The 26,963-nt window shown below is 42.5% G+C and overlaps 3 protein-coding genes across 17 annotated transcripts in view; 1 reads left to right on the top strand and 2 right to left on the bottom strand.

The window, feature by feature from the left end:
* IPO11 (importin 11) overlaps window positions 1-11,517 on the bottom strand; it is a 99,420-nt gene extending 87,903 nt beyond the window's left edge. For 4 of the 9 annotated variants that reach the window (XR_015705228.1, XM_087759631.1, XM_087759639.1 and 1 more), the window contains exons 1-4: window positions 10,651-10,733; window positions 9,979-10,034; window positions 633-716; window positions 209-352 (exon numbers count right to left, since the gene is read on the bottom strand). Coding sequence is in view for 6 of the 9 variants with exons in the window: in XM_087759631.1 (XP_087615757.1) it covers window positions 209-346 (138 nt within the window). In the remaining 3 variants the exon portion in view is untranslated. Of the gene's footprint in view, window positions 1-208; window positions 353-632; window positions 717-2,982; window positions 3,080-9,978; window positions 10,035-10,650; window positions 10,776-11,433 lie in introns of those variants that run through there. The other 5 variants (XM_087759635.1, XM_087759632.1, XM_087759634.1 and 2 more) reach the window with 5 other exon arrangements.
* A 210-nt stretch (window positions 11,518-11,727) lies between these two features.
* DIMT1 (DIM1 rRNA methyltransferase and ribosome maturation factor) lies at window positions 11,728-20,222 on the top strand. 3 transcript variants are annotated; one of them, XM_087759646.1, is made up of 12 exons: window positions 11,730-11,861; window positions 12,126-12,199; window positions 12,685-12,771; window positions 13,706-13,767; window positions 13,876-13,969; window positions 14,059-14,108; window positions 14,931-15,054; window positions 15,166-15,258; window positions 16,020-16,084; window positions 16,383-16,446; window positions 16,960-17,066; window positions 17,835-20,222. In XM_087759646.1, exons 1-12 carry the CDS (start codon window positions 11,801-11,803, stop codon window positions 17,875-17,877), a joined length of 924 nt encoding a protein of 307 aa, XP_087615772.1. In that variant the 5' UTR covers window positions 11,730-11,800; the 3' UTR covers window positions 17,878-20,222. The 3 variants fall into 3 exon arrangements, with proteins under 3 accessions (XP_087615774.1, XP_087615772.1, XP_087615773.1); XM_087759648.1 differs by lacking the exon at window positions 12,126-12,199 and having other exon boundaries at window positions 11,728-11,861; XM_087759647.1 differs by lacking the exons at window positions 11,730-11,861; window positions 12,126-12,199 and having other exon boundaries at window positions 12,702-12,863.
* A 134-nt stretch (window positions 20,223-20,356) lies between these two features.
* Window positions 20,357-26,963, bottom strand: part of KIF2A (kinesin family member 2A) — a 58,149-nt gene continuing 51,542 nt past the window's right edge. For all 5 annotated transcript variants that reach the window (XM_087759640.1, XM_087759641.1, XM_087759642.1 and 2 more), the window contains 3 exons: window positions 26,290-26,391; window positions 23,817-23,952; window positions 20,357-21,996 (listed from right to left, as the gene is read on the bottom strand). In XM_087759640.1, coding sequence (XP_087615766.1) covers window positions 21,911-21,996; window positions 23,817-23,952; window positions 26,290-26,391 — 324 coding nt within the window. In that variant the 3' untranslated portion in view covers window positions 20,357-21,910. The remainder of the gene's footprint in view (window positions 21,997-23,816; window positions 23,953-26,289; window positions 26,392-26,963) is intronic.

Genomic DNA, 26,963 nt, shown 5'->3' with positions numbered 1-26,963 from the left:
TTGGATTTCCTCCTTCCGAATGCCTGGGAAAAGAATCTGCTTTGAGACACAGTGATGACAATGCCTACCACTGCACAGCATATTAGTAGCTGGACCATAATGATTCAAGGCTTCTCTCAAACAGAGGTCATGGTTCAACAGTACTCTAGAGACCCACATTCAAAATTACTCAAAGTCTACTTAATACCACTTTTCCACTGTATCTTACCAACAAGACTGAATAAAAACCTGGCTGTGTCTCCCACTGCTTCAGTTGTTCCTCAGCTGGCTTCAACACTGCAGTATCTTGACTAGTAGCTTGGGTCAAGACTCGCAAAACAATAGTGCTAGCACTATTGAGATCCATGAAAATCTGAGAACATTTGAAAAGGAGGAAAAACATTTTAAAAGACAGCAAATACAGACAGGTATTTTGCATTTGTATTATGTAAACACCCCACGCTAATTTTTCATTAGATTACACTGTGTAAGATAGCATTACACCCACTCACAGGCAGCGTCAAGGTACAGTGATTAAACTATTTTGCTTTCAGAAATCTCTCAGCAGAAAAAGCAAGCATTAAGTCTATCATTACAAGCACATTTACTAGATTTGAGAATTACAGGAAATATTTTGATTTTAAACCAGTTACCTCTCCTGTGAAGCACAGCAAAATAAGAGCAAAACTGCAACTAGTGATGACTTCAACTGTAGTCAGAGCAAACCATGGGGTTGTCTGAAAGAGGCAAAGATAGAGTATTAACATTTTTGTTATTTTCTGAACAGTTTTTCCCTGAAAGAGAAAATGACCCATATCAGATAGCTAAATTCTACAATTCAAATTGATCTAGACATTTTATATCAATTAAAAGAGGATGAATTATAGTTGTAATATATAATATATATATTTTCATGGATCTCAATAGTTTTCTAAATAAATAACCAAGCACGGTTTCTCTCCATCAAACAGGCCTGAGGATTTGCTTTTGTTTAACACTAAAAAAGTTTATTTTTCCAACCTGCAGGAAAAAAAAAATTGAGGTGTTAAATTTTTATGGTGATGGTAAGAAAGCTGGACAAATGAAACTTTATTCTGACATAGGTTTAAAATTTTGATTTTTTTTTTGAAAAAACAACCACCTTAACAACAAAACGAGCAACAAAAGACCTTTTATACCAGTAATAGCCCTGCACAATTTAAAAAAAAACAACCAAACAACCTAAGAACTCTCAATCTGTAACTCTCCAATCATCCTCAACAAAAACAGACTAAAAATTGAGGATCCTAAGCTTAAAGAAAATATACTTTCAAAACTATGAGCCACTATATGGGGCTGGGGAAGGCTGTGGATGTTGTCTACTTGGACTTTAGTAAGGCCTTTGACACTGTCTCCCACAGCATTCTCCTGGAGAAGCTGGCTGCTCATGGCTTGGATAAGTGCGCTCTGTGCTGGCTTAAAAACTGGCTGGATGGCCGAGCCCAGAGAGCGGTGGGGAATGGAGTCAAATCCAGTTGGCGGCCAGTCACGAGTGGTGCTCCCCAGGGCTCAGTGTTTGGGCCGGTCCTGTTCAACATCTTCATTGATGACCTGGATGAGGGGATGGAATGCACCCTCAGTAAGTTCACAGATGACACCAAGTTGGGTGGGAATGTCTGTCTGGTGGAGGCTAGGAAGGCCCTACAGAGGGACCTGCACAGGCTGGACCGATGGGCCGGGGCCAACTGTATGAGATTCAACAAGGCTAAGGGCCGGGTCCTGCACTTGGGTCACAACAACGCCATGCAACGCTACAGGCTTGCGGAGGAGTGGCTGGAGAGCTGTCTGGCTGAAAAGGACCTCGGGGTGTTGGCTGACAACCACCTGAACATGAGCCAGCAGTGTGCTCAGGTGGTCAAGAGGGCCAATGGCATCCTGGCTTGTATCAGGAATAGTGTGGCCAGCAGGACCAGGGAGGTGATAGTGCCCCTGTACTCGGCACTGGTGAGGCCACACCTCGAGTACTGTGTTCAGTTTTGGGCCCCTCACTCCAAGAAGGACATCGAGATGCTGGAGCATGTCCAAAGAAGGGCAACGAAGTTGGTGAAGGGTCTGGAGCACAAGTCTTATGAGGAGCGGCTGAGGGAACTGGGGTTGTTTAGCCTGAAGAAGAGGAGGCTGAGGGGAGACCTTATGGCTCTCTACAGCTACCTGAAAGCAGGTTGTAGTGAGGTGGGCGTCGGTCTCTTCTCCCAAGTAACGAGCAATAGGATGAGAGGAAACGGCCTTAAATTGCACCAGGGGAGGTTTAGGTTGGATATTAGGAAAAACTTCTTCACTGAAAGGGTGGTCAGGCATTGGACTAGGCTGCCGAGGGAAGTGGTTGAGTCTCCATCCCTGGAGGTATTTAAAAGGCAGGTAGACGTGGTGCTTGAGGCCATGGTTTAGCGGTGCACTTGGCAGTGATAGGTTAATGGTTGGACTTGATGATCTTAAGGGTCTTTTCCAACCTTCATGATTCTATGAATATCAGATCTCTGTTTACAGCAATAATTGAACAAGTAACTCAACCTCTGCTTTATACTTACAGGTGATACATCTTTTTCTCTCTCTGCTTTAACCACCCTGTGCATTGGGTTTGCGTGGCAAGGTTTTGAGAGCAGGCAGGCTGAAGGGTGGCTTTTATGAGAATCTGCCAGAAGCTGCCCCTACGTCCAAGAGAGCCAACGCCAGCCAGCTCCAAGACAGACCCGCTGCTGGCCAAGGCCGAGCCCATCAGCGATAGTGATAGCGCCTCTGCGATAACATATTTAAGAAGAGGGAAAAAGAAAAACTGCTGCGCAACTGCAGCAAGAGAGAGGAGTAAGAATATGTGAGAGGAGCAACCTTGCAGACACCAAGGTCAGTGGAGAAGGAGGGGGGCGAGGTGCTCCAGGTACTGGAGCAGAGATTTCCCTGCAGCCTGTGGTGAGGCAGGCTGTCCCTCTGCAGCCCATGGAGGTCCATGGTGGAGCACATACCCACCTGCAGCCCTGGAGGACCCCACACCAGAGCAGGTGGATGCCTGAAGGAGGCTGTGACCCCACGGGAGGCCCACGCTGGTGCAGGCTCCTGGCAGGACCTGTGGACCCATGGAGAGAAGCCCAGGCTGGAGCAGGTTTGCTGTCAGGACTTGTGACCCCGTGGGGGACCCACACTGGAGCAGTCTGCTCCTGAAGGACTGCAGCCCATGGAAAGGACCCACGCTGGACCAGTTCATGAAGAACTGCAGTCCCTGGGAAGGACCCACGCTGGAGAAGTTCATGAAGGACTGTCTCCCATGGGTGGGACTCTATGATGAAACAGGGGAAGAGTGTGAGAAGGAGGGAGCAGTAGAGACAACGCATGATGGACTGACTGCAACCCCCACTGCCCATCCCCCTGTGCTGCTCCAGAGGAGGTAGAGAAGCCGGGATGATAGAGTGGATCGATGGGCACCTGGCAGCCAGCCAAGGTCAACCCACCTCACCCTGCAAAACCAACCTACCTTCTATTTCTTCCTATCTACTTGTGTGAGTCATTTCAACTGTTATCAATCTGCAGATCCTCCAAAATCTTCCTGCAATTATGAGACCTTTGCATAACAAACTTAAACATTCAAATTCTCAGCTCACTCCTCAGAAGACCATTAATTTCCAGGGAACCAAGACCCCGATTTAGACTACAGAATCCAACTGGTACTGGTTTACCCTATGTGGAATAGAGCCCAGCACAAAGAATCAATATCAAGGCAAGATTTTTGATGTTACACTAGAAGACCTGCTAGCTTCATTTTTCCATCAAAAATAATCATGAAATAATAAATTTGTACATGTTGTTGACACGACAGGCAGTAAAAAGAGGTCTTTAGGTGCAATATCTTTAACATTCTTCTTTTTTGCAGATATTTTGACATCTTGAGTACCTGAAGCTGCCTTCATCATTGCACAACCAAAACTGGCCAGGAAGTAGCAATGTAATGACAACACCAGAAAACACTGGGTTAACTTGTGAAGATCGCAATAGGAACTCCATATTCACAGCACAAAGAACTTGAATAAAATAAGCACACACAAGAGAAGCTGCAATAAAAGGTATATTCAGATTTTTCTGGTATAAACACTAGCACTGAAGTACCTAGTATAGGTAACAGAATTTCAGAGCACCTTAAAATGGTAGTGAAGGAAAGGGAGGGAAGAAAAGAAGGATATGAGAAAATATATAACAGAAGTAGGTGTAGAGTTTGCACTAAGGAGGAAATCACAGCTCAATTCCTGCAAGATCAAAACTACACTTCATGTTATGAAGTGATTTCATTTATTTCCATTCAAAAGTCAAATTACTTACTTTCAAAAGAAATATAGTCTTATCTTACACTACCAAACAAGACCTGATAAAGTATACTTCTGAAGAGAAGCTGATTTTAGGCCTTTTGCTGAACAGTGTTCTCCAAATAATGAGTTGCCATGGGAAAACTGCATGTGTAGCAACAGAGAATCCGCAGCACATACCCAGATACTTGCTAAAGATTCATAGCAAGGACACGTTTGTTTGAGAGGAAAAAAAATGAATTACAGATCATTCATGTAACAATTGGTTTTGCACTACAAAACTAAGATCATGTCAGCTAAATTAAATTATTTCTCAGCTACATTCAAACTTGATGCAGAAAAGGAGGATTTCCCCCTAAGGGAACGGTGCTTCTACTGAAAATTTATATAATTCACCTACAACAATTCTCATCAGAAGACTTACTTATTGAAGTTAGTACAGTACAAACACAAAAACCAACAGGCTTTTTTTCTGTTTTCTTATTTCAAAATAATAAGCTGGCAGATCCAAAGACAACAACAACAAAAAATCAAGGAGAAATATTCACAAAGGTTCTTTTTTATTAATGCTTCTCATTCTTGAAAAGGTTTGTATTTTCACTTAAAAATTGGTGCAGCTATTGCTGCTCAAAAAAAACCCCAAGAAAAACCAAACCAACCTTAGCAGGTCAGAACAAAAATTCATTTAACCCAGTGTTCTGTTTCTGTCAAAGACCACAGTAGATGGCCAGATCAGGATAATCTTCTAGTGGTATTTCTGAACAATGCTCTCCCATCCTCCAGAAAACTGTGGTTCAATAATTTCCTAGTAAGAGGCAGGGAATTTAGATTTAATAGCCCTTGAGATTTAGTCTTCCATGAATTTGCACAGTTGCTTTTTGACGCCATGTAAACAACAATCTTCACACAACACTGGATGAGGCTGTCACAAGCAAAATAACAAAATTGAAGATAAAAACAATAATCTCCCTGAAGATGGGGCAACTTTTAGATAAAGTTTATAAATAACATAAAATACTTAAGGAAGCACTATATTCTGTATGATTCGGATGGCAAAAAATTAACTGGAAAAACATCCGATGCATGTATAGCAAATACAAAGGGCAAGATGCACAAATGGCAATAATGCTTCATTATGGCCGGGATTTTGCAAAGTCCATTGTAATCTTATAATCAGAACCCACACAGAACAGAATAAGAAGCTGTCCACTGCTTTTATGTTTAAGAAATTCCTCTAAACAGTTTCTGCTTTCTTCTGGTAAGTGACTAGAGCCTTATTTTTACAATTATTTTTGCTTTCTTTAAAATATAAAAAGAAAAAAAACTATTTCCAATCAACCCTTACCGCATCAAACTCAAATTTGCACTTTAAGCTAGCTACAAATAAGTTAAGCTGATTTAAAGAGGTATGGTCACCAAAATAAATAGGATGACCCTCTGCTTGCCCCTGCACCCCTTAAATACCTGAAGCTGGAGGGAGTGGGGAAAACACAGTTTTTTGTTTGGAGCAAGCTCCCCAGCTAGACAGACAAATGTGCTAGGCATGAAAAAAGCAGGCATAACAGATGCAAGCAGCTTCTTCACTGTGCAACAGATGCACTGCTTCTTCAGCAGCAGTGCTGGCTTTTGCCTGCTTAAGGGGTTCACTGAACTCCAATTTTAATAAACACTATGACAACTATTGGGAGATCCATGACTTTATATTAGGGTGCTTACCAGTACTGTAAGAGTGAATGAGTAGCCACATTTAGAGATCTCCCTTCCCAGCGAAATGCAATGATACGGTATTAGCAACCCTCTTTTTCTCAGAAAAACCAATCTTTACACGAAAGGGAAAAAAAAGCAATTTTTTTTCTTAAATCTTAAAAAATTGAAAACAATCAATTACCAGATTCAGATACATAAAAACAAAACAATAGCATGCCTTCAAGATGGCTCCAGCACTCCTGTCAGCTACAGAACGTTCAAGTAAAATTAATTCCTAAATGCAAAACCACAAGTTCCTGGGACCTATCCTGTATATCACTCTTCTTTTGCTTCTCTGTCTTATCAAAATGTGAAGTGAACTTAAAGGAAACTTACATATTATGACAAAGCCAACTTAATAATTGCCCCCAAAAAGCCAAAAGAGGGGCAGGGGGGAACAGGACAAAAAAACAAGCCGAAAAGTCAAGCCATCTGAACACACTGTTCCACAGACACCAGAAATGGCTATGGGAGGAAGGAGGAATATGGGACTTCCAACAGTGCCAGGCCATTACAGGCTCAGGTTCTAACAGGCAATTTCAACTCTGATGAAGTCTCTCCTTACGTTCCCTTCTCACCATCAGGATTTCTATCAGGAACTCTGCATGCACTCTGTAAAGATGATTGACTCAATGAGGGCATCAGCTCATACCTCGTGTTAATGGGATCTTCCCAAAACAGTTTTAATTACTGCTGTTTACAGATGCCTTTGTGAAATCAATTCCTGCAAACAGAACGCAGCTGTACTTCAGGAGTTTAAACCCAGATCTCGCAAATCTTAATTTGTTGTAACACCACCCATTACCCTCTTTTTTTTTTTTTTTAACTGAAGGGTCAGGGCCTCTTCAGATCACAATTTATGCAGAGGACATACAGACGCTCTTAGACCCCACAGAGCAGCAAAGGCTCATGAATACTGGCTCTAATACTGTGGGATAGAGACAATTTTCATCTCTTACAAATCATGCTTTTCTGTTGCCCAGTAAAGGCAGCGGCACATGGGTTAAACCATAGACAGGTTACATCACAGGGACAAGGATTTTCTGTCGGGTACTTCCAGAGCTTAACTCACTGTTCAACAGGTTCTACAACACTGTCCTAGAGATGAAACAGGAGGCGAGTATCAAATAGCTGCTGTCTTTTGGGTACTTTCACAGCCATAAGGCATATATAGAAACGCTGGTAGAGTCTGTCAACCATATAAGCAACGTTTTCATAGAAGGCAGGCAGGGTCTGCACTTTGAGTCATAACAGCCAGAATTTCCAAGTTCGATCATTGGGTAAGGTTAACATTTCCCATCTTTACTAATCTCAGGCTGTGTCTTCACAATAAACACTGAGCAATTTCAGGAACGTTACTTGCTTTCTGCTGCTTTTTTGTGGTTCGTACCCATTGCTATCATAACCAAGTAGCACATGTTAGGTGGGGGAGGAAGGAAAAGAAATTCCTTCAATTAGAAAACATTCAATACTGTCAGCTGCAAATCCAAGCATGTCTCTATTGCCATGCCAGAATTTCTTCTTCTATGAGGGAAAAGAGCCTAATGACACACAACAAGGAAAAGCTGCTCTCGAAGATCCCACTGAATATGCACAGAACAGACAACAGCATGTTCTCAAGTCTGAGCTGACAGGAAAAAAACCACTCCGTTACACCTAGACAATAGGCAACAAATCAAATGCCACCCCTCAGCTCCTCATCGTTAACATCCAATGTCCTGCACTTACATTCCCACGCCCAAACTCCTTCATCTCCTTTCACTTGCAAAAATACAGGACTCACTTCTGTTCTACTCTTCATTCTTTAATTCCCTTTCTAAGGGAGTATCTGCATAAAGAGTTTACTTCAGAGAATATTCCAAGTCTCTTAAATGTTCTGCCATACTGGTTTAATGTTCTTCCTGAGTAGTCAATCCTATTGATAGAGGCAAAAGAGTAGCCAGGTACTTTTCCCATACACTGAAATACATCCAAATTTTAGAATCACAAGTCAGTTTTGAAAACAAATCAAGGACTGCTATACATCTGCAAGGGAAAAAAACAAAGGATTTCATCAGTAAACACCTCCACACTTCACTTTTTCTGGACTTCAAAGAATACAATGTAACAACTCACTCCTATCCAAGCAATTAGTTCTGTACGTTTTTTGTTATCTTTCGTTAAGAATTCAATAAATTCTTTTCCATAGTAATGAGGTGCAGGAATGGATTCAGTTAAGATTCCCTGAAATCAGAAGGAGAAAAAGTGATAAATATATCACTCAAAGTACAGCGTGTTCTCACTGATAATCCAAATACGTACTGGGCTACTTTAAGAGGAACGTGGCAAGTGGCTCTAGGGATGCTCTCATCCTCCTTTACTCAGCAGTACGCACGACTGCTTCTAGAATACCGTCTTCAGTTTTGTCATCATAGTTCTACCTTTCCCCAGTTCAAGAAAGAAGTGTAGAAATTGGAGAGAGGCCACAGCTACTAAGACGGTCTGGGGTCCAAAGCAAATTACCTATGGGGAGAGGTTGAGGACTTGTTTAGTAATGTAAAAGCTAAGGGAAGACTTAGTGGACACTTCAAACTAACTTCCTGAAGGGCAGCACTTACAAAGAGGGCAGAAACAGACACTTCCTATTAGGAGATTATATAACTAATAGCTAACTATAAAGCTACAAACTGCAGCTTGGGAGGTTCAAGTAGAAACTTAAGACTGCCTTTTCCAGCACATTTGTTTTAAGGAGAACAGGAAAAAAAAGTTTTCATTCTGAAAAGCCACAAGAATGACTTACGGGTCACCTTCTGAAAAGGGTAACACAAATGCTAGCATTCATAGCGATACTGATACAACATATTAGCGATGCTCTTAAGGATACTGTCAATTTCAGGAACAGTTGGTAGTTATTCCAATTTCTCTCCAGCCTTCCATACACTTTCCCCTGAGTCTCTTTTCTAACATTATAGTACCTGTATCACTCATGTCATATAAGTATTTCTACTGAGCACTAAAACCAAAAGAACTGCCAGTATCCTGGCTATTCAAGGTACTACTTAAAACCACTAACGACTACACTAACAACCACAATCAGTATAACGACTAATGTCAGGCATTACGAAGATTTTTCAAAAACAACAGATTATTTTTTCTTTAGATAAATGAACAAGGCTGTCTACGCTTTGCCTAATTTAAGCCACAGTACAGAAGACAAATAAATATGTCTAAGTAGGAAAGAGTTATGGGGTTTTTTCCCATACTGCTACTGACAGAAATAGAGGAACAGAACTGCTACAAATTTATTTTTTACGAAAACACGACATTCAAACTAAAACCTCATTCCTCTCATTTTAAGTTCACCTCATTTTAACACATCTTCAAAAAGATATGGCAGAACACTTTATAAAAAACTAGTGTGCAACCGCTGAAACAGAAATGCAAGTTGCAGTCTGGCCTCATGCTCTGAAACAGCTTTAAACCATTTCAGTTTAATCACCACTGAAACCTGCTTCTGACGACAGGTTTTTAAAGTTTTATACGTAAAGCTTGGGTAACAAAAACCATTATTATGTCATTTATATCTATGGTACTGAATGCCCTTCTGCAAAATGGCACAACGAAAGAATGAGACAAGAAAAGCAGAGAGCGATGAAAAAAACTGGTGTTGAAATGAAGTTCAAAGAAACCAAAACCCATAGGGCACACACTATTTTTAAAGCGTGGTGTAGTTCTCACACATTATAAACACTAGTTTGAAAGCCGCGGCAGATACGTTACAGACACGGCTTCACCTACGAGGTGTAGGAAGCAAGGTACACAGACGCAGAAGCAGGAAGCAGCATCAGTCCTGCGTTCCGGGCCGCGCGCTTCCATTTTACGCGTGTTGCTGTCTTCTAAGGAAACAAACGGGAGAAATAACTCACCACTGCTGCACTGACCCTACCTTTGATTTAGGGGAGAACCCGCTTTACAGTGAAACTTCAACTGCTGTTCTTCAACCTGCGGGGAGAAGAGAGTCACCTGTAGTAAAGGCCAACACTTGCCCTGTCCTGTGAAAAGCACGTTCTGCCAACAAACCGTGCAGCTTAATGCCCCATGTTCTTCTGACGCCTTCCCACCAACTCTACCCAGCCTGAAAACTGTTTCAAGGAGGAACTAGGGAACAGTTCCCTGGAATGAGGTAACGGTTCTTTCCTTCTGACTCTGAGGAAGCGCTTTGCCGTTGCCAAACAATATAAAGCGCAAAGCGGAGCCCCCTTATCCTCGGCGGCCCACAGAAGATGGCACACAAGGTAAAAGCCACGCCGCACCGGCACGGCGCGGCACCGGGCAGCTCCAACAGAGACGCAGGAGGCGGAGCAGCAGCCTACGCGGCTGCGGAAGAGCCGCTCCTTCCCCAGCGCCGCCCCGCTCTCCCTCCCCGGGCCGACCCTGCCGCCTGCGGGCACGGCGCGGCGCGGCGCCCGCCCCGCCCCACCACCGACCGGCTCGGCTCGGCTCGGCGCCGCGCCACCAGCCCGCCCGCCCGCCCAGCGCAGCGCAGCGCAGCGCAGCGCAGCCCGCCCCGCCGAGAGCGGCGGGAGGCCCGGGCCGGCGCCCCCCGAGCGCGGCTCACCGCTGCCGGCGCCGCGCGCGCGGCGGGGCGGGGCGTGGCGGGGCGGGCCTGGCGCGCGAGACCCCGGCCTGTTCCGAAGCTCGCGCCACGAGCCGGGACCAGAGGCTGCCGCCGCGGGACCCCGCCCACCCCGGCGCGCGGCCCTGACGTCAGCGCCCGGCGACCGGGGGGGGGGAGGGGACTCGGCGGGGCGGGGCGGGGCGGAGCGGGGCAGCGCCGCGGCGGGAGGGCGCCGCCGGGCCCCGCGTCCCGCCCGTCTCTGACAGCGAGCCGGGGAGCGGCGCCCTGCCCGCGAGCCCTCGGAAGTGACCGAGGAAAATGGAAGCTTGTGGCGGAGTTTTGGGGTGTGCTCTGTGGTTATTCTGCACGGTTAGGGCGGCGGGGAGAAGGTGGCGAGGGGCTGCGGCAGGGACGCATGGTACGGGCGTTCAGATCGGAGTTTATACTGAGGTGTCCGATGTTAAGTAACATGGTTTCTTTCCCCTTGCCCCTGGCTGGCTGTTCTCCCTCAGTTTTTCCCGCGTCCTACTCATCCGCAGCCACCGGGAACGGGGCTCGCTCCCGGTTATTCATCTCTCCCTGGGTCGCCCCTCACCGCCTGGCAACGGAGCCGCGCCGGAGCAGCCGGTGCCGCGGGCGCCCCGCCGCTGCTCACCGCACGACGCGCCTTTGGCTCGGGGAGCGTGCTGTCGTTCTGCACGACGCCAGGGCCGCGTCGGCTCCCCCGTTCCGGAGCTGCTCCCGCTGCCTCCCCCCGCGGAGCCCGTTCTCCGCACAACTCACGGTGACAGCGGTCTGACGCCACGTGCCGTATTTGCAGCCCCGCCGCTCAGCCGGTGTTACCCCAGCAGGGCGACGCCGCCGCAAAGCACGCCTGCAGCTCTGCGGGGGCTCGTTCCGGGCACGGGGAGGTCTTGCTTTTTTAGGGACGGCACCGCTCCGCTCCTGGCACCCGCCGTTCCGCCGCGGAACCCGCCCGCGTAGCGCGGCCCGGACACACCGCCGGCCCGCGGGGGGGCGCTGTCTCCCGCCCCGCCCCTCCCCGCCCCGCCCGCCCCCGTTAGGCGCTCCGCCCGCGCTGCCCGTCGGGAGTTGTAGTCGCGGCCGGCACGTGCGCGGGGCGCGGGGCCGGGGCCGGTCGGTGTCCGCCATGCCCAAGCTGCGGGCGGGGAAGCGGCCGCGGCGCGAGCGCCCGGAGGGCCGCGCTACCGGTGAGTGCGGGCCGGGCTGAGCGGCGGCGCCCGCGGGAAGGGAGGCCGGGGTCCGGCCCGCCGCCCGGGCGCGGCCTGCGCTCGCCCTTGTCCGGGGGACGCCTCGGTGCTAGGAGCGGCCCCGGGGGAGGGCGGCCGCCGGCGGGGAGCGGGGTTTGGCCTGGCAGAAGCGCGGATGCCGGCGGGAGGCGAAGCCCTAAGCGCGGGCCGTCGCGTTTCCGCGGGCTGCGCTGGCAGCCGGAGTAAGGCCGCTCTCTGCCCTAGGCATCCTCTTCAACACCGGGGCCGGCCAGCACATCCTGAAGAACCCCCTCGTCGTCAACAGCATCATCGAGAAGGTGGGCGGCGGAGCGGGGGTGCCGCCGGGGCGGCGGCGGGAGGAAGCGGCGGCCGCGGCCCGGGCGTCCGGCCCCGGCCGGGGCAGCGCCGGCTCGGCCGCCCCGGGCAGGGCTGGCGCAGGTTTCCCTGGGAAGGCGCGTCCCGATGCACGGTCCGATCCCGGAGCCTGCCCTTTCCCTGGTTGTGGAGGGACTTTCCTTCTGCACGGCAGTCACTGCTTTGACGCTGCTTTTTTTGTCTTTTTAAATGTGGCTGCTTGCTTACTTTTCTATACTTGGCCAACGATCTCTCATAAATTAGCTTTAAGATATTCCTGTTTGCCCTGCTTCCCTCCCATCCCTTTCTAAACAACATTTGCACTCCTCTGCTAGCTGATTTTGGCTTCTTACTGAGCTGCACGTACATCGCATACCTTCAGTTTTAAAATTAAATGCTTGCTTGAAATCGGTTCTAGAAAAACAACTGAAACACCGTTTGTTCTTAGGCTGCCCTACGACGCACAGATGTCATTCTGGAAGTGGGCCCGGGAACCGGTAACCTGACAGTCAAGATGTTAGAGAAAGTAAAAAAAGTAAGTGCAAATTTCCTCCTCCCTTCCCAAGCTCAAACCATATTGTGGCTTAGACTATGGCAAACGGAATGTTCTTCATCTGCTTGATTCAAGTAAGTAGAATTACTCTATGGATACTTTTCATAACATTTGCATAATTCCAATGAGTTTTTAGCTGTTCATATAAATCTTCTATAGTTTTATCGAACTATATTGCTGTTATCCATTTATGTGGTAGGTTGTCCTGGTTTCAGCTAGGATAGACTTGATTTTTCTTCCTGGTAACTGGTATAGTGCTGTGTTTTGGATTTAGGATGAGAATAACGTTGATAACAGACTGATGTTTTAGTTGTTGCTAGGTAGTGCTTACACTAGTCAGGGACTTTTCAGCTTCCCATGCTCTGCCCAGTGCACAAGAAGCTGGGAGGGGGCACAGCCAGGACAGCTGACCCAGAGCGGCCAAAGGGCTGCTCCATGCCGTATGATGTCATGCTCAGTATATAAACTGGGGGGAGTTGGCGGGGGGGCAGGGATTGCTGCTCGGGGTGGGCTGGGCATCGGTCGGTGGGTGGTGAGTAATTGTATAGTGTATCACTTGCTTTGTATATTATTATTGTATTATTATTATTGTATTATTACTACTATTCTATTTCATTTTACTTTAATTATTAAACTGTTCTTATCTCAGCCCACGAGTTTTCTGACTTTCACCCCTTCAGTTCTCTCCCCCATCCCACTGGGGTGGGGGGAGTGAGCGAGCAGCTGTGTGGTGCTTAGTTAAACCATGACATAAGTCGTGCATGTTTCTGGGGAGGGAGGAGGGTGCATAGCCTAATAGGGAATTTTTAAGAATTATTTAAACCTGTAGCAATAGATACAGGTTTTTTTTACAATTGAAATTTTAATCCCAAATGGAGGAGTTGTATAAAGTTGCAAATATATACTCTGTTTTCAGGTTATTGCTTGTGAAATTGACCCTAGACTTGTTGGTGAACTTCAGAAGAGAGTCCAGGGCACGTAAGTGTCAACTGTGGAAATAGTGAGCACTTACAGCAGTGGACCTGCTGTGGCAAAGACTTTGGCAATGTGCTTCTCTGAGGATAACCACAGTGTATTTTCCCCCAGGTGTCTGGCAAACAAACTTGAAATCAAGGTTGGAGATATCTTGAAAACAGATTTACCATTCTTTGATGCATGTGTGGCTAACTTGCCGTACCAGGTATGGGCTAAGCAACAGGGCAAACCTTTTTTTCTTTTTAAATGCTGATTGCCTGGAAATTATACTAATGCTATTACTCTCTTCCTCAGATTTCTTCACCTTTCGTTTTCAAGTTGTTGCTTCATAGACCTTTTTTCAGGTATGTGGAAGAACATAGCCCTGTATTACCTGATAGAAAAAAAAATAGTTTTAAAATATTCCCAAATCAATTTTTTTAGTTATTAAATGCCAGTTTAATGGATCAGAGCCACACCAGAATTTTTCTGTAATATGAAAACTGCCAGTGCCTGGAAATTAGTTTGTGTCAGTGTATTAAGCATGAGAAGAAAATTTAGTCTCGGCATCAGTGAGTAGGAGTTGCACCTCTTTACACTAGTATTATAACTAATTGTTATTCCAGGGATAAGTAGGGCATCGTAGCATTTCAAATGCCTTCCTACCTTAGAAAGGAAGGGTGGCAGGGGTAGGATCAAAGCCAAGACACTTCCTGTTTTCTGAACAGAAATATAACTGCCCAGATACTTCTGTGTTTTTCAGTATGTCAGCAGTTCTTGATTTCTCTCACTGAAGCACTAGTGTTAGTCACATTAGTAGTCAATTTTTGGAGCTAGAGAGTTTGGATTTGAAGGACTCAACATAGAATTATTCAAAATGATTTGTTACAGTTGGGCACAAAACTCTGAGACTACCCTCTGTCTCTTTGATCCTGATCCATTTAGCAGTATAAAGAATCAAATTCTATTGTAGCTTTAAGGAGATACAGATGGTTTCACCAAGTTTTGTTGTTTTGTTTTTTTTTTTTAACACACTCTGAGCTAATTAAGGCAGAGTTTGTTCATGACAAAACTTCTATTGTGTCTAAGTGCTGAGGCAAATCCTGTGTATTCCAAATGTGTTAGTTGGCTTTTGATGTAAAAGTTGATTATTAGAATTTATTTTTTCTCATTCCTGTTATTCTCAGGTGCGCAATACTTATGTTTCAAAGGGAATTTGCACTTCGTTTGGTTGCAAAACCAGGAACTAAACTATACTGCAGACTCTCTATTAATACTCAGTTATTAGCTCGAGTGGACCATCTGATGAAGGTATGTCATTCTGCCTTAGCTAATAAAGCTATCAAAGACAGAAGAATGTTTCTAGGAATGTGAGGATTTGCTGATTATTCATACTGCTGCCTGACTTCTCCTGACCAACAGGTTGGAAAGAACAACTTCAGGCCGCCTCCCAAAGTTGAATCCAGTGTTGTCAGAATAGAGCCAAAAAACCCGCCACCGCCTATCAACTTCCGGGTAAGCATCATATACTCTAATAACAATGTAACATACTAGTGATAATACTTAATTTTTCTTTTCACTTGTGACTCAGTTCTGTGTGCTGTTTTCACTACTAAGTACCAGCTATTCATTGGCATTTACAGAATTCCGAAATACTTACTCCTCATTGAGCAGGCTTGCATTAGGACGCTACCTGAACGTGACACCATCAGTTGGGGTGCAGCTTTGTTTACAGTATTTCTGACAAGACTGAGGTACCATCTCCACATCCGTTGGAGAGTTGCTAGTAATAATGTCCCTTTCATCGTGGTTTATATCTCCCAGAGACCCTTCTGGCTGATGAGTTTGTTGGTTATGATCAAAAGAGTATCTGTGAGAAGCCTTATCTTCAGATGAGTGTGTATAATCTCAGAGGATAGATGTTACAGGGTAGTATTCTTAAAGTGAATTTTTAAAATGCTTTGATCTTTGAGACCATTTCAGCCTTGCCCAAGGTTAGCTGAATTTTCTTCAAGTATCCGCCTTCTCGGCACATAAGATCTCGCCAATAGTGCCTAGGCACGAGAAAGAACAATTCAAAGGTTTTTGTGGGTGAAGTATTTTCTCTTCCATCTGTATTGCTTTGTCCAAGACAGGACTGGTTTTGTATTGCTTAGAAAGATATTTTCCTGAAAGATTTTTCTTTGTGTTCAGTATTGTTGTGAAATTGTCAGTAGTGACTATTCTTGTTTGTAGTAGCTGTTCCTTTCTGTAAATTCTGAAATTTTTAATTTCAGGAGTGGGATGGTCTGGTAAGGATAGCCTTTGTTAGGAAAAACAAGACACTCTCTGCAGCATTTAAGTAAGTAACTTTTACTAAAGGAAATCTTTTCAGAGTCTGAGAGTCCATCCAGTTAACCGTTGCTTTTGTGCAAGTGCATAGCAGTGTTATATGCATGCTAGCACAGTCTGGGATAAACCATGATGGAGGATTTATGCTGAGATCACAAGTTTTTTCTTAGAAGAAAACTAGGCAGCTGTTTAAAAAGAACAGCTCTGTGTAGTCATTAGTTTTTTACAGTATAAATTAACAACTAATCAAATAAAAAAAAAAAAACAGTTAAAGCTCAATTTTCATTCTAAACTTGTATTTCTTCCAGGTCAAGTGCTGTAGAGCAGTTGCTGGATCACAATTACCGAATTCATTGTTCCTTACATAATACAGTAAGTTCCTTTTTAATATATTAAATTCTATTTCTGTGTACTGCGACCTACATACTGACTTCTGTAAGAGTAAAACTTAACATTGAAAAGCTTAACACGTTAAAGTTTTTTCTGAGAGAGTTTGAGGGAGGGAGGAACTTAGCTCTTTTCTTAGAGAAAAATCTAAAAGGGTCACTAAATTACAGTGAAAAAGCTGAAAGCCGAGTATGTTATTAATATATTGGCTGTACGTGTCTCAAAGACTTTTATTAATCTAATAAGAATCAAATAAGAACATTTTTTGTGTCTGCTTAGCAATACTGTTGTGATTCATTTGTAGTGAATGAGCTGAGGTATAAAAATTCAGATACAAGAATGGAAGAACACAATAATGCATACAAGAAAAAATACAACTTATTTCTATCAGTTGAAACAAGGACTATTCTAAAAGCAGGAAAATAATAGGTTATTTAAATGAACCTTTTTCTACGCTATGAATAGAAAATGAATTTATATCCTATTTTCCATTCACAGGAAATACCCGAAAACTTCAAAATTGCAGAGAAAATACAGACAGTCCTAAAAAATACAGGTTACTCTGAAAAACGAGCCCGTTCAATGGATATAGATGATTTCATTAGGTATTTTTTTTCTATTTATGCCTGCCTTTTATGCTTCTTTAAATTCTATCTGCATCTGTACCTGTGTAGTACAGATTAGTATTGGGTTACACCGGAATAGTACTAATTCTGTTTTCCTCTCAATACCAGACACTCTTTGCTTCCAGTCCTGAACATGAACAACACTTAAACCTTATATGTATTGTAACAGCTGCTTACAGTATCGAGAAGCAACTAGCTAAAGATCCCTATTTCTGGTATTTGTGTACTAGACCCTTCTAGGTCTCCTCTAAAAATGGCTTTAATAACGGAATTGATTATTGTAATTTCCCTGGAGGCTTACATAGCCCTTCTCTGTCTGTCTGTCTTGATGACTAAGCCTTAGTCTATAGCGTAATTTGGAAATTTGAGTAATTAACTCCCATATTCTGCTATTACTTCCGGTCAGTTAATTTAAGTGGCAACATGAATCCTCTCCAATTTAAGATAAAAAATCCTAGCTGTTTCTCAGTGTGCCAATTAATACAGCCACTGCTCTTTAAAGAAACGTAGTAAATGTGGTAGGATGCAACATAACTAACTGCACTGAAAATATACCTGCATCTTTAAAATGGCAAATTTGCTAATAACTTCTAGTTTAAGATTTGTAACAATTCTTAGTGGCAGGTGAACAGTGATGACTGCTTTCATGCTATTTCCATATGATCTTTGCCAGCCAGCACGTCTTAGAAATGCCTTAAGCTGAAGTATAACTTAGTTAAAATGGTAACATAAATATTTCACTTTCAGACTGCTGCACGGCTTCAATTCAGAAGGCATCCATTTCTCATAGACTCTGCTAGAAGAATGAAAGATGTTCTGTGTTTTGTCACCGAAGTCTTGCCTAAGCCAGAGTGACTGCAACGGGACAAGCTCTTCTCACAAAAGCAATGAACAGAATACAGCCTACAGACTCCAGTTCTTATTAAAACCTTACATGCAATTTTATCACAGATAGTAGGCAAGAAGCTGCTGCTCTGTATTTTAAAAGCGATAAATTCTTTCCTGACTGAAGGGAGGTGCTGGACTTCCACATGACAGTGTATTTTTAAATATACCCAATAACATGGATTGATGCTGCCATAATTGGAATCTGTGTTCTCTGATCATGGACTTCACCCCAGTACATTCTTGCACAATACTCAACAGCATAACCCATAAGTCTGGTCTGGGCAACCAAAAGAGTTGTAGTCATTCCATCTGCTTGGGATTTTTTGTTTGTTTGCTTGTTTTAAAATTTATTTCAACACTGTCGCTTCCATTTGTCCTCTGGTACCTACCTGCATTCCAAGTCTGTTAGTAATCTGCTTCTCTTGGAGAAATACCAGTAACTGTTTCTCAGAAACAAGAGCATTTATCTTCTGGGCTTGGTATCATTTACAAAAACATTATTGAGGTACCTGAAACTACCAGTGTCATCTCCTTTACCCCCTTCTTATTGCCATCAAACCACTGTAGGAACCAGCAGAAAATTACCAACGGGACACTGCTCGTAAGCATGAACAGAACGCGTTTTTTTTGTCAACTGTAAAGCCAAGCAGCTATTTTTATAATAAAACTACTTCGTCCATCAAGGCAAGGAGGAGTTTTAGCGTAGATCAAAGATTTCAGTGACTCTTAGAGCAACGCATGCCTGTGTCCTGACAGAAAGACTTCACTGAAGTGTCTTAATATAGTTTGGATTATATATATTTGTTATTAAGGACAAGGCAGTTTTCCCAAGGAAGTCTGCGTTAACTCTGCATAGCAGCTGTCAAAAGAAAAATCCACTTTGGTCTGTCTTATGCTTCAGGAAAACAGTAACTATGAACTCTGCAGCATCATGCAGGGGTGAAGGCATGACTTCATCTATTAACTATCGTAAATAATTTTTTCATGCATAGTGTATCACACTTAGGGACATGGTTTAGTGGTGGACTTGGCAGTGCTAGGTTAATGGTTGGACTTGATGATTTTAAAGGTCTTTTCCAGCCAAAATGATTCTGTGATTTTTTTCCATAAGACAACAGTAGGTGAAGAGGCAAATTAGCAAAAACTCCTCTAAGACGTAACTTTCATTTTATACACATCCAATCTCAGTGCTTCAAAAGTCACTGATACAGAAACGTACAGAAATACGTACTTGAATTTGCAAGCATCCTGAGAGATTATCTTGGAAAACAGAATTTATTTTATAATTTAATGATTATAGTGCTGCTTCACTGGATTCAGGACCAGTTTGTGAGTGAGGCAAGTAGCCACAGCAATATGCACAGACCAATACAGAAGGAACCAGTGCTGGAAATTTGTGTCACACTTCCTAAATGCATTTGTTGTACAGGACAGGAATCAAGACAAGCTTGTCTGAGTCCTATTCAAGTAATTCCAGTCCATCACAGCAGTGGGCTACAAGAATTCAAGTGCCGTAACCAGCCATATCAGTTTGTCTTGATTCTCACTGCTTCAGTATCGGTGTAGATCTGACCTTTACAGCAGGCTCTCTCACACAGGCTGCCTCTTCACATTACCCCCGCAGCAGACACAATTTCAGCTTGCATCTGCTACCTGACAGGACACGTCATTTACAAGGCTTCGTAAAAAGCTGCTGAAATCTAACTGCCTCTGTTCTTCCTGTCCTCTTTGTTACCCACTGTAAACCACAGCCCGGTTGTGGCTCTAGGCCTGCATGGAGGAACAGCAGGGAAGACACTGTTTCTCATGTAGGATGTCTCACTCTTCAGAGGCTTCTTAGAAAGTAATATTTCTCTGGAGCAGCTTCGAAGAAACTCTGGTATTATACAATAACCTGTACTATCACCTGCTAACAAAAGCTGCTGCCTTCTAGTTCATTGTTTTTTTCTTTTAACTGTGGTGGACGACGTTCTTAAATGCTCAGAAAGATGTGTCGTGTCTTTTAAGACCTGCTGCAAAACTAAAGTCAGGACAGTGCTCTGGGGAACTTCTTCCTCTGTTTGTACCGAACAGTTAGCTCCAGAAGTAAATGTTCATTCTGAAATCAGAGGCCTTTTCAAAAGTGTAACTCCGATGTGCTTACAAAGTGAAACCCTTCCCAAAGCACAACAGAACTTTCATAGAAGTAAATTCTCACCTGTAGTTCATTTAATAGCTTAATTTATTAAACACATTATGTAAAATCTACATTGTTGTTTCAGTTTTCATGTTTACACACAGGAGGCTTTTTTTTATTTTTAACCATGATGCGACAAGAGCTTCCCATAGCCTGCCTTCCTGTGGCAGATACAAACATTACACACTACAAGAATTCCTGGCTCATTTAACTCTCTTTTCATTGCCTTCCCTTTATTTCCCTTCAGGCCTGGCACAAACAAACAGGCTTGTATTCCAAAAGTAATTTTTAAACAGTTCCAAGGGAAAGTCTGCTGATACGAACTCCTGGAAACAGGGAGAACTCCTAGAGAGGTCTACAATTCTTCATTTGACAAGAAGTTCTTACATGAAAGGTCAATCTTTTTTGGATACTGACTTGCAAAAATAACTTGAGTGCCACCACCTAAAAAGTGTTGATACACATGGTGCCATTTGTGAGAATTCAGGTACTTGTGGGATTTCTGTTAGCGCTAGGTAGAGGTATTGTGCAAAATCCTCAAATGATGCAATTTCACCCCACTTTTCAGCTGCTGGCACTGTACAAAGGGAAAAATAGGTATTAGCTACTTTTTTTTTAAAGCAACAGAGCCACTCAAACTACCTGCAAACTACGGTTAATGTACATGTAAGTTTGTCATGCATCAAAAGCCAGATTTTAACAGTATGTGAAAGACCAATATGTATGTATTTAGCTGGATCCCTGAACTTTGACAGTTATCCTACCCATACGCAGAGGTCAGATCGTACCTGTACTCTGACAGCATTATCACACCATACCACATACTGTATATCTGCATTATCCTAAGATACAACTCTCTTCAGTACTTAAACATTACCCTTTATTATACATCAACTAATTTATATTTTTGTGTTGTGTTTTTTTTTTTTGTTCTGGGTTTTTGTTGTTTTTTGTTGCTTTTTCTTTATTACAGAGAAAATGTTAGAATTATATAACCATTCTTTACGGTATTCAAATAAATCTAGATTCCAGATTTTTACAAGGAGGATGGAATGTCCAGCTGCTTGTCCACTCTAACAGCTCTTGCAGTTCCTGTTCAAATGATATGGCACATCCTGTGAAATGAAACTAGCCACCAAAAAAAGGTCTCAAAACACATTAAAAATGTACACACACTAAAAGTAATTTATATTGACAAATAAGGAATGTTGTTTATTAAGGCTGTGCTTCAGAAAGAGGATATTTAGGGTTAAGTAGCCTTCATCAAGGCACAGAATGGGAAGAGGTAAGCACAGCCGTCTGTAGAAGAGAAGTTATGTACAACCACTAGTGAGGTGTGCATGCACGCAAACACAATTTAAAACGGCACAGCTGGTCTTTGTAACAAAACTGAACATAGTCGAAATTCTGTGACTTTGCAATGGCCACAGCTTGTACTTCATTATTAAATACATGGCGAATATTTCCAAACATAAAATTCACAATTTGAATAAATGAAATATTTTAAACAAAGTGCTTCACAGATCTGAACCCTGCATGGTTGTGCTGTCTGGTCTAGAAGCATTTTGTAGACATCATAGGAGCATTTCACACAAAACTGAAAATGTCATTTAGGTGAATAAGAAACAGGACATTTCCACAGACATTTCTAACGTTTTTACACTTTCAAGTAGTTGAGTTCTTACGGCCACTGGGTTTTGTAACAAATGGTGCTACAGCAGTACAAGTTCGTGGATTCCTTTAGCAGCAAAGGCCCATTTCAAAGCGCACGTGGTCTTTTCGGGCTGATCTGTTTACTGGCCTGTTCTTCCTCTTGTAGAGCTGCCCGGAAAGATTTCACTTTATCTTTAATGAAAAAGAGAGAATGAGTACTGGTGTGCCTGTGCTCAACACAGATCCTGAAACTAAGCCCTGATGCTCCACACCCCAGCCCTAATGCACAACAAAGAACACTCCTCCACAAAAATAGCTGACGCTACAAACTACAAGAGGATTGAGATAAGCTTAAATTCAATACTCACCATACAAACAAGTTGCTTAGCAACTTACTCCTTTCTTAGATGCTACCCCTGTCTCTAGGCAGGATAGGTTTGGAAACCACAATTGCATTCCCAGCATGTAACCTGTTCTCACTGAAATTCTGCTTCCAGCTTACAGAGTATAGAGAGAGATAAACCACATTCATCCTTTTCCTTCCCAGCAGCTTCCAAACCATCCTTAGAGGCATACAAAATTGCATTTAGTGTACAATCACTCATTTCTGTACATTCTAAAGCCCAGCAGAGTAAATTCTACTCCCCCATTTTTCTATGAATGTGAAAAGCATTTGTGATTATATTTTGGAAGTTATTCATCATAAATAGATAAATGCATCATTCATTTGTTTCATCATGACTGTAACAAGAATGGGAGAAACCTGAGAAAGGAAGTGTGGCATCCTGTCATATTTCTGTTCCTGTCCCCCTCCATTGCCCAGTAATATGCCCAAGAATAGGAAGAAGGAAACCAAAATGACAGCATAAAGATGTCAGTCCCAGAGTGACAGCAATAAAAGCTGAAATATTCAGTGACCATTATGTGCCATGAGCAGAACACAGAAGATACTGGGAGAAAGAATTTTTGACTTAACAGTTCTTCCCTTCTGTAAAGCTATACATGTATCATGCTGCCCGTAAAGATGCAAGGATCTCTTAGATAGCCTTTACCTCCAGTACCTTGTTTCAAAAGCAGTATCTAATAAATTTTTGAAGAACAGGGAGTCACCTAAACTGTGTTTTTTTCACTGCTGGTGTCTCAAGTTATCTTCTTCTGAAGAGGAAGCCATCATCCATAAAAAGCAAAGGAATGTACCTCCAATTCTTTGCTAAAGTATACTCGTGCCAATGCATGCTTACCAAGGCAAGTAGGCCACATCTGATTTACTTGATGTATTCTTCTAACTTACCGCAGATACTCAGACTGAGTAAAAAGTAAGGTATTATCTTACAAGGAGTTTTTTAATATAGATCAAAAAAACCCTCATACCCACCCCTCAGTCCTCACCCTTGAATTTTTACCAGTATAGCATGCCTGCTGGAGTCCAAATAGTTACAGAAACTAAAATAAAAAATTCATCTCCATGAGGCACCAAGCTGACAAGCTGATTTTAGAAGACAAGTGGAAGAGTCAATTTTGGGCACTAAGAATTATCTGCAGTTTGTTTTTCAATACAGAGAGGCTGATAAAATTCAGACAGAAAGGCTACTGAAGAAAAAGGTAAGCTAACAACCAAGCTACTCAGAGTTCGATGCTCAGAGTTCCTAATACTTTTTCCTCATTGCATTACCTTCTTTTTTCATATAGTTTGTTTGGATTTTCTTTTTCCTTCCTTTATTGTTTTGGAACAAAGGAAAAGGAAAGTTGCAGGATCAAGTTTATACTTCCTGGAGGTAAAGCAGAGATTTTTCCTTTAAACTACGACTAACTGAGCACAGATGTGAACTTGTCCTGAGGCAGCAGAATAAGTGTTCCTTCCACAGGACGCTGCAGGGCAGCATAAGGGGAAAAAAAACACCCTAAAATATAACCACACTCTTTTTTTTTCTCCTCATTATTAATGCAAGTCTCCATGGCATATGAAAACACACTGCTAATAATGCACACAAAAGTGATAAAATGCAATCTACCTCTAAGTTCGGTCAGAATATCAATTTTTTGCTCTAGAATTGCTTCAAGTTGGGTAGCGTAAGAATCCACATCATAGTCTACTTCTTCTGTCATCTCAAGAAGAGCTTTTTCATCTTCCAGCCATCTAATAGATTCCTACATAAAAGTTAAAAAAAAAAACCAACTAAATACATTAGCAAAATTTCAAGACAAACGGCTGAGTTAGACCTTTTCTCAAGACGACCACATTTTTACTGTCTAGTCACTTCAATATAACAGATTTCAATCCTAAAATGAAACCTTATTCCTAATTCAGCAAAATTGAAACCTTATTCCTAAGTCACCAAACTGTCTGTTTTCTACACTGTTTCTTAATTTCAGTGGTCATACCAGCAACAAGTAAACCCCAGCTACCCCAGTTCTCTCCAAATTCAGAACATTAGGTGGTTGTAAAGCTAAGAAACTCAGAGAACAGAACTTTATGTCACAGTTATGTCTCCTTAGGCAGGTATCAAACTTTGTCAATTTTAAGTTTGGGCTGGTTGCCACTGACTATAATCATAGTGTCATTACTACAGTCAAGAAGCCAAGATAATTCTGCCCATAATCAAAACCAGTTTTGAGGGAAGCTGTATAAAAGAAGAGCTACTTTAAGCTCACTATTGCATGAGCTGACTCTCCAGATAGACAAGAGTACAGTAAAGGCTGGTTAAAGCAGCTCTTAGGCATCTTTGCACTCCGAATGTTACAAAAAAAGAGGAAAAAAAAAAGTAAGTCTGGCATCCAAGAAGAATGCAACCAGTAGCTTAAAGCTTACAGAACCATGCAAAGCTGTGATCAGGAGAACTGATCCCACTGGAAATGCTTTGATTTAAAAAAAGAAAGAAGCTGACAGTTCTAGGCATGGCGGGCCTAGAATATTAAAATTAAGTCTTTCCCTCTGTGCTCTGTAGCCCAAGTAATATTGAAAGCATAGTCCAAACCCCATGCATGTTTTTTGGCTTTCAGAACAGATGGAGCTCACATTGGGATAGGATTCATCTCATCTAATGTAAACTCATACATCCAAGACACAAAGGAAGACCAACACCTCTAGAGCACGATTCATTCCATTGATCTATTTTAGACATTTTTGTTAGGAAACGATGTTTTGTATCAGCAGCTTCCAGGAGAAAGCTCACAGAAGAGAACTTCTGCCTGGTACAGCTGGTAGATTTTGTATTGGTGCAGCCCACCTCCACCCATGGCATAAACTAACAAGCCATGCTGCGAACAAAGGGAGCTGAGGCTTGGACGCATTTCCTTCCAGTGACTGCTGGGAGGAGCAGAAGGCCAGATGGACACACAGAGGCAGTAGCATCTTAAACTAATGCAGCTTGTCTCTCCAGAAGTCGCACACATTAGGACATAGCTACGGCATACGGCATATGGTATATGACTTTCACACTTCTGCATGTTTTACTTCAGGGCTAGTGTTTCATAATAACTAAATCTCTACATCTGTTGCAAAATGTGTTATTTAGCATCCTACTGTATTATGAACACACTTCAATGTTCCAGTAAGTTAGGTACCTACATTGAGGAGATGTGTGTATTCCCTACAGGTTTAATGCTGTGCTGTTCTCTTGCAGCAGACGTGCCAAACGGACAGCCTGCTTAAAGACTCTACGGTTATGAACAGAAGCAACTCACATTTTCTTCTAAAAATTAGTAACTCATACTTATTACTACAAATTATTTTGTGAATGTAAAAGGCTCCCTGGCACTGACCAGCATTACACTGCATGGGCAGTATTCCTTCCAAAGACCCTGAATAGCAGCAAGTGAAAATATTTATGTATCTGTAAAAAGGAAGCAAACAGGCAGTTAGAAATATACGTCTCTTTTGGATCTCAGTATCTCAGAGGGAGATGTCACAAAAGTATACTCAGATGAGATATTTGGAGGGAGTATTACAGTATCTTAGAGGGAGGTGACCAAACAGAAATGGTGCTGATAGACACATTACTATTAATTGCCAGCTCTGATGTAGGAATACTGGTATACATCAGACAGTGAAATTGAAAATTTCAAGACCAATCTGAATAAACTCCCTGCAACTAAAAAAAAACCCCAGTAACTAATGCTGGAAAAAGGACAGAACAACAGAAAAGATAGTAAATAGTAAAAATAGCAAAAAGAAAACAGCAACTCTTCTTACAATGAACACAGTCTATTTAGGAATGTTTGTTGAGAATAAAAGGAAAATTTCACTACATTTCTGGGATAATATAGAAATATGCTCCTCTTTCATCATGGGGACAAATATTAGTGGTTACGGGATCTGTCCCTGTTGGTTTGCTACAGTGGGCTTAGCATAATAAAACAATTTAGAAATCTCTGACAGCAGTGGAATGACCAGATGATATCCTACATTTTCAAAAGTATGCACTTTCATTGGGAAAACCTTAATTCCTGGATTAGGATAAAACAAAGTAAATCTCCATCTTTTACCTGGAAGACAGCTCTGTGGTCTTCTACTACTTGCTCTTCCATTTCTACCATTTGTGACACAGCTTCATGGAAAGTAAACAACTGCGGAGAAACTTCCTCTTCCTAAAAACAATAGTTAAGCGTGTTAGTCTGCAAAGAACTGTGGCTACAGGAAATATATTGAATGTGATCCATCTCATCACAGAACATGAAAAGAAATATGCAGAAGGCAGAACCTGTCAAAAATAGAATTTAATACCTCTAACAAGAAAATCTCCAGCAATGAGCAGAGAGGGCAACAAATTCAAAATGTTCACAGAGTTAAATTTAATTCATATTCACTAAAAATTTCCAGCCACTAATCCTAGTGAATACTGGAAACCAGAATATTCCACATTAAAAAAAACATGTTAAAATAGTGGGAAGAGGAAGTTACAAGGGAAGAATGCTAATTCCTGGTAGGTTTTAATGCCTACAGAAAACTCTGGTTTTCTTTCACGGCTTTTTGTTGTGCATATCGCAACAGACACACAATTTTCAAAAAAAGAGAACAGCAATTACATTCAATACATTTCAGGAAATCAAAATTAAATTAATACTTTGGAAAAAAGTGGAATAAACGTAAAGTGAGAAATCTAAAATGTATATAGTGATTAATAAATTAGAAGAATGCACAACATGGATTTACAAACTAG

Source organism: Nipponia nippon, unplaced genomic scaffold (genome assembly GCF_047370975.1).
Source record: "Nipponia nippon isolate SJK-2023a ecotype South Korea unplaced genomic scaffold, ASM4737097v1 scaffold_20, whole genome shotgun sequence".
Taxonomy (NCBI): Eukaryota; Metazoa; Chordata; class Aves; order Pelecaniformes; family Threskiornithidae; genus Nipponia; species Nipponia nippon.
This window is presented reverse-complemented; position numbering and strand designations above follow the sequence as displayed.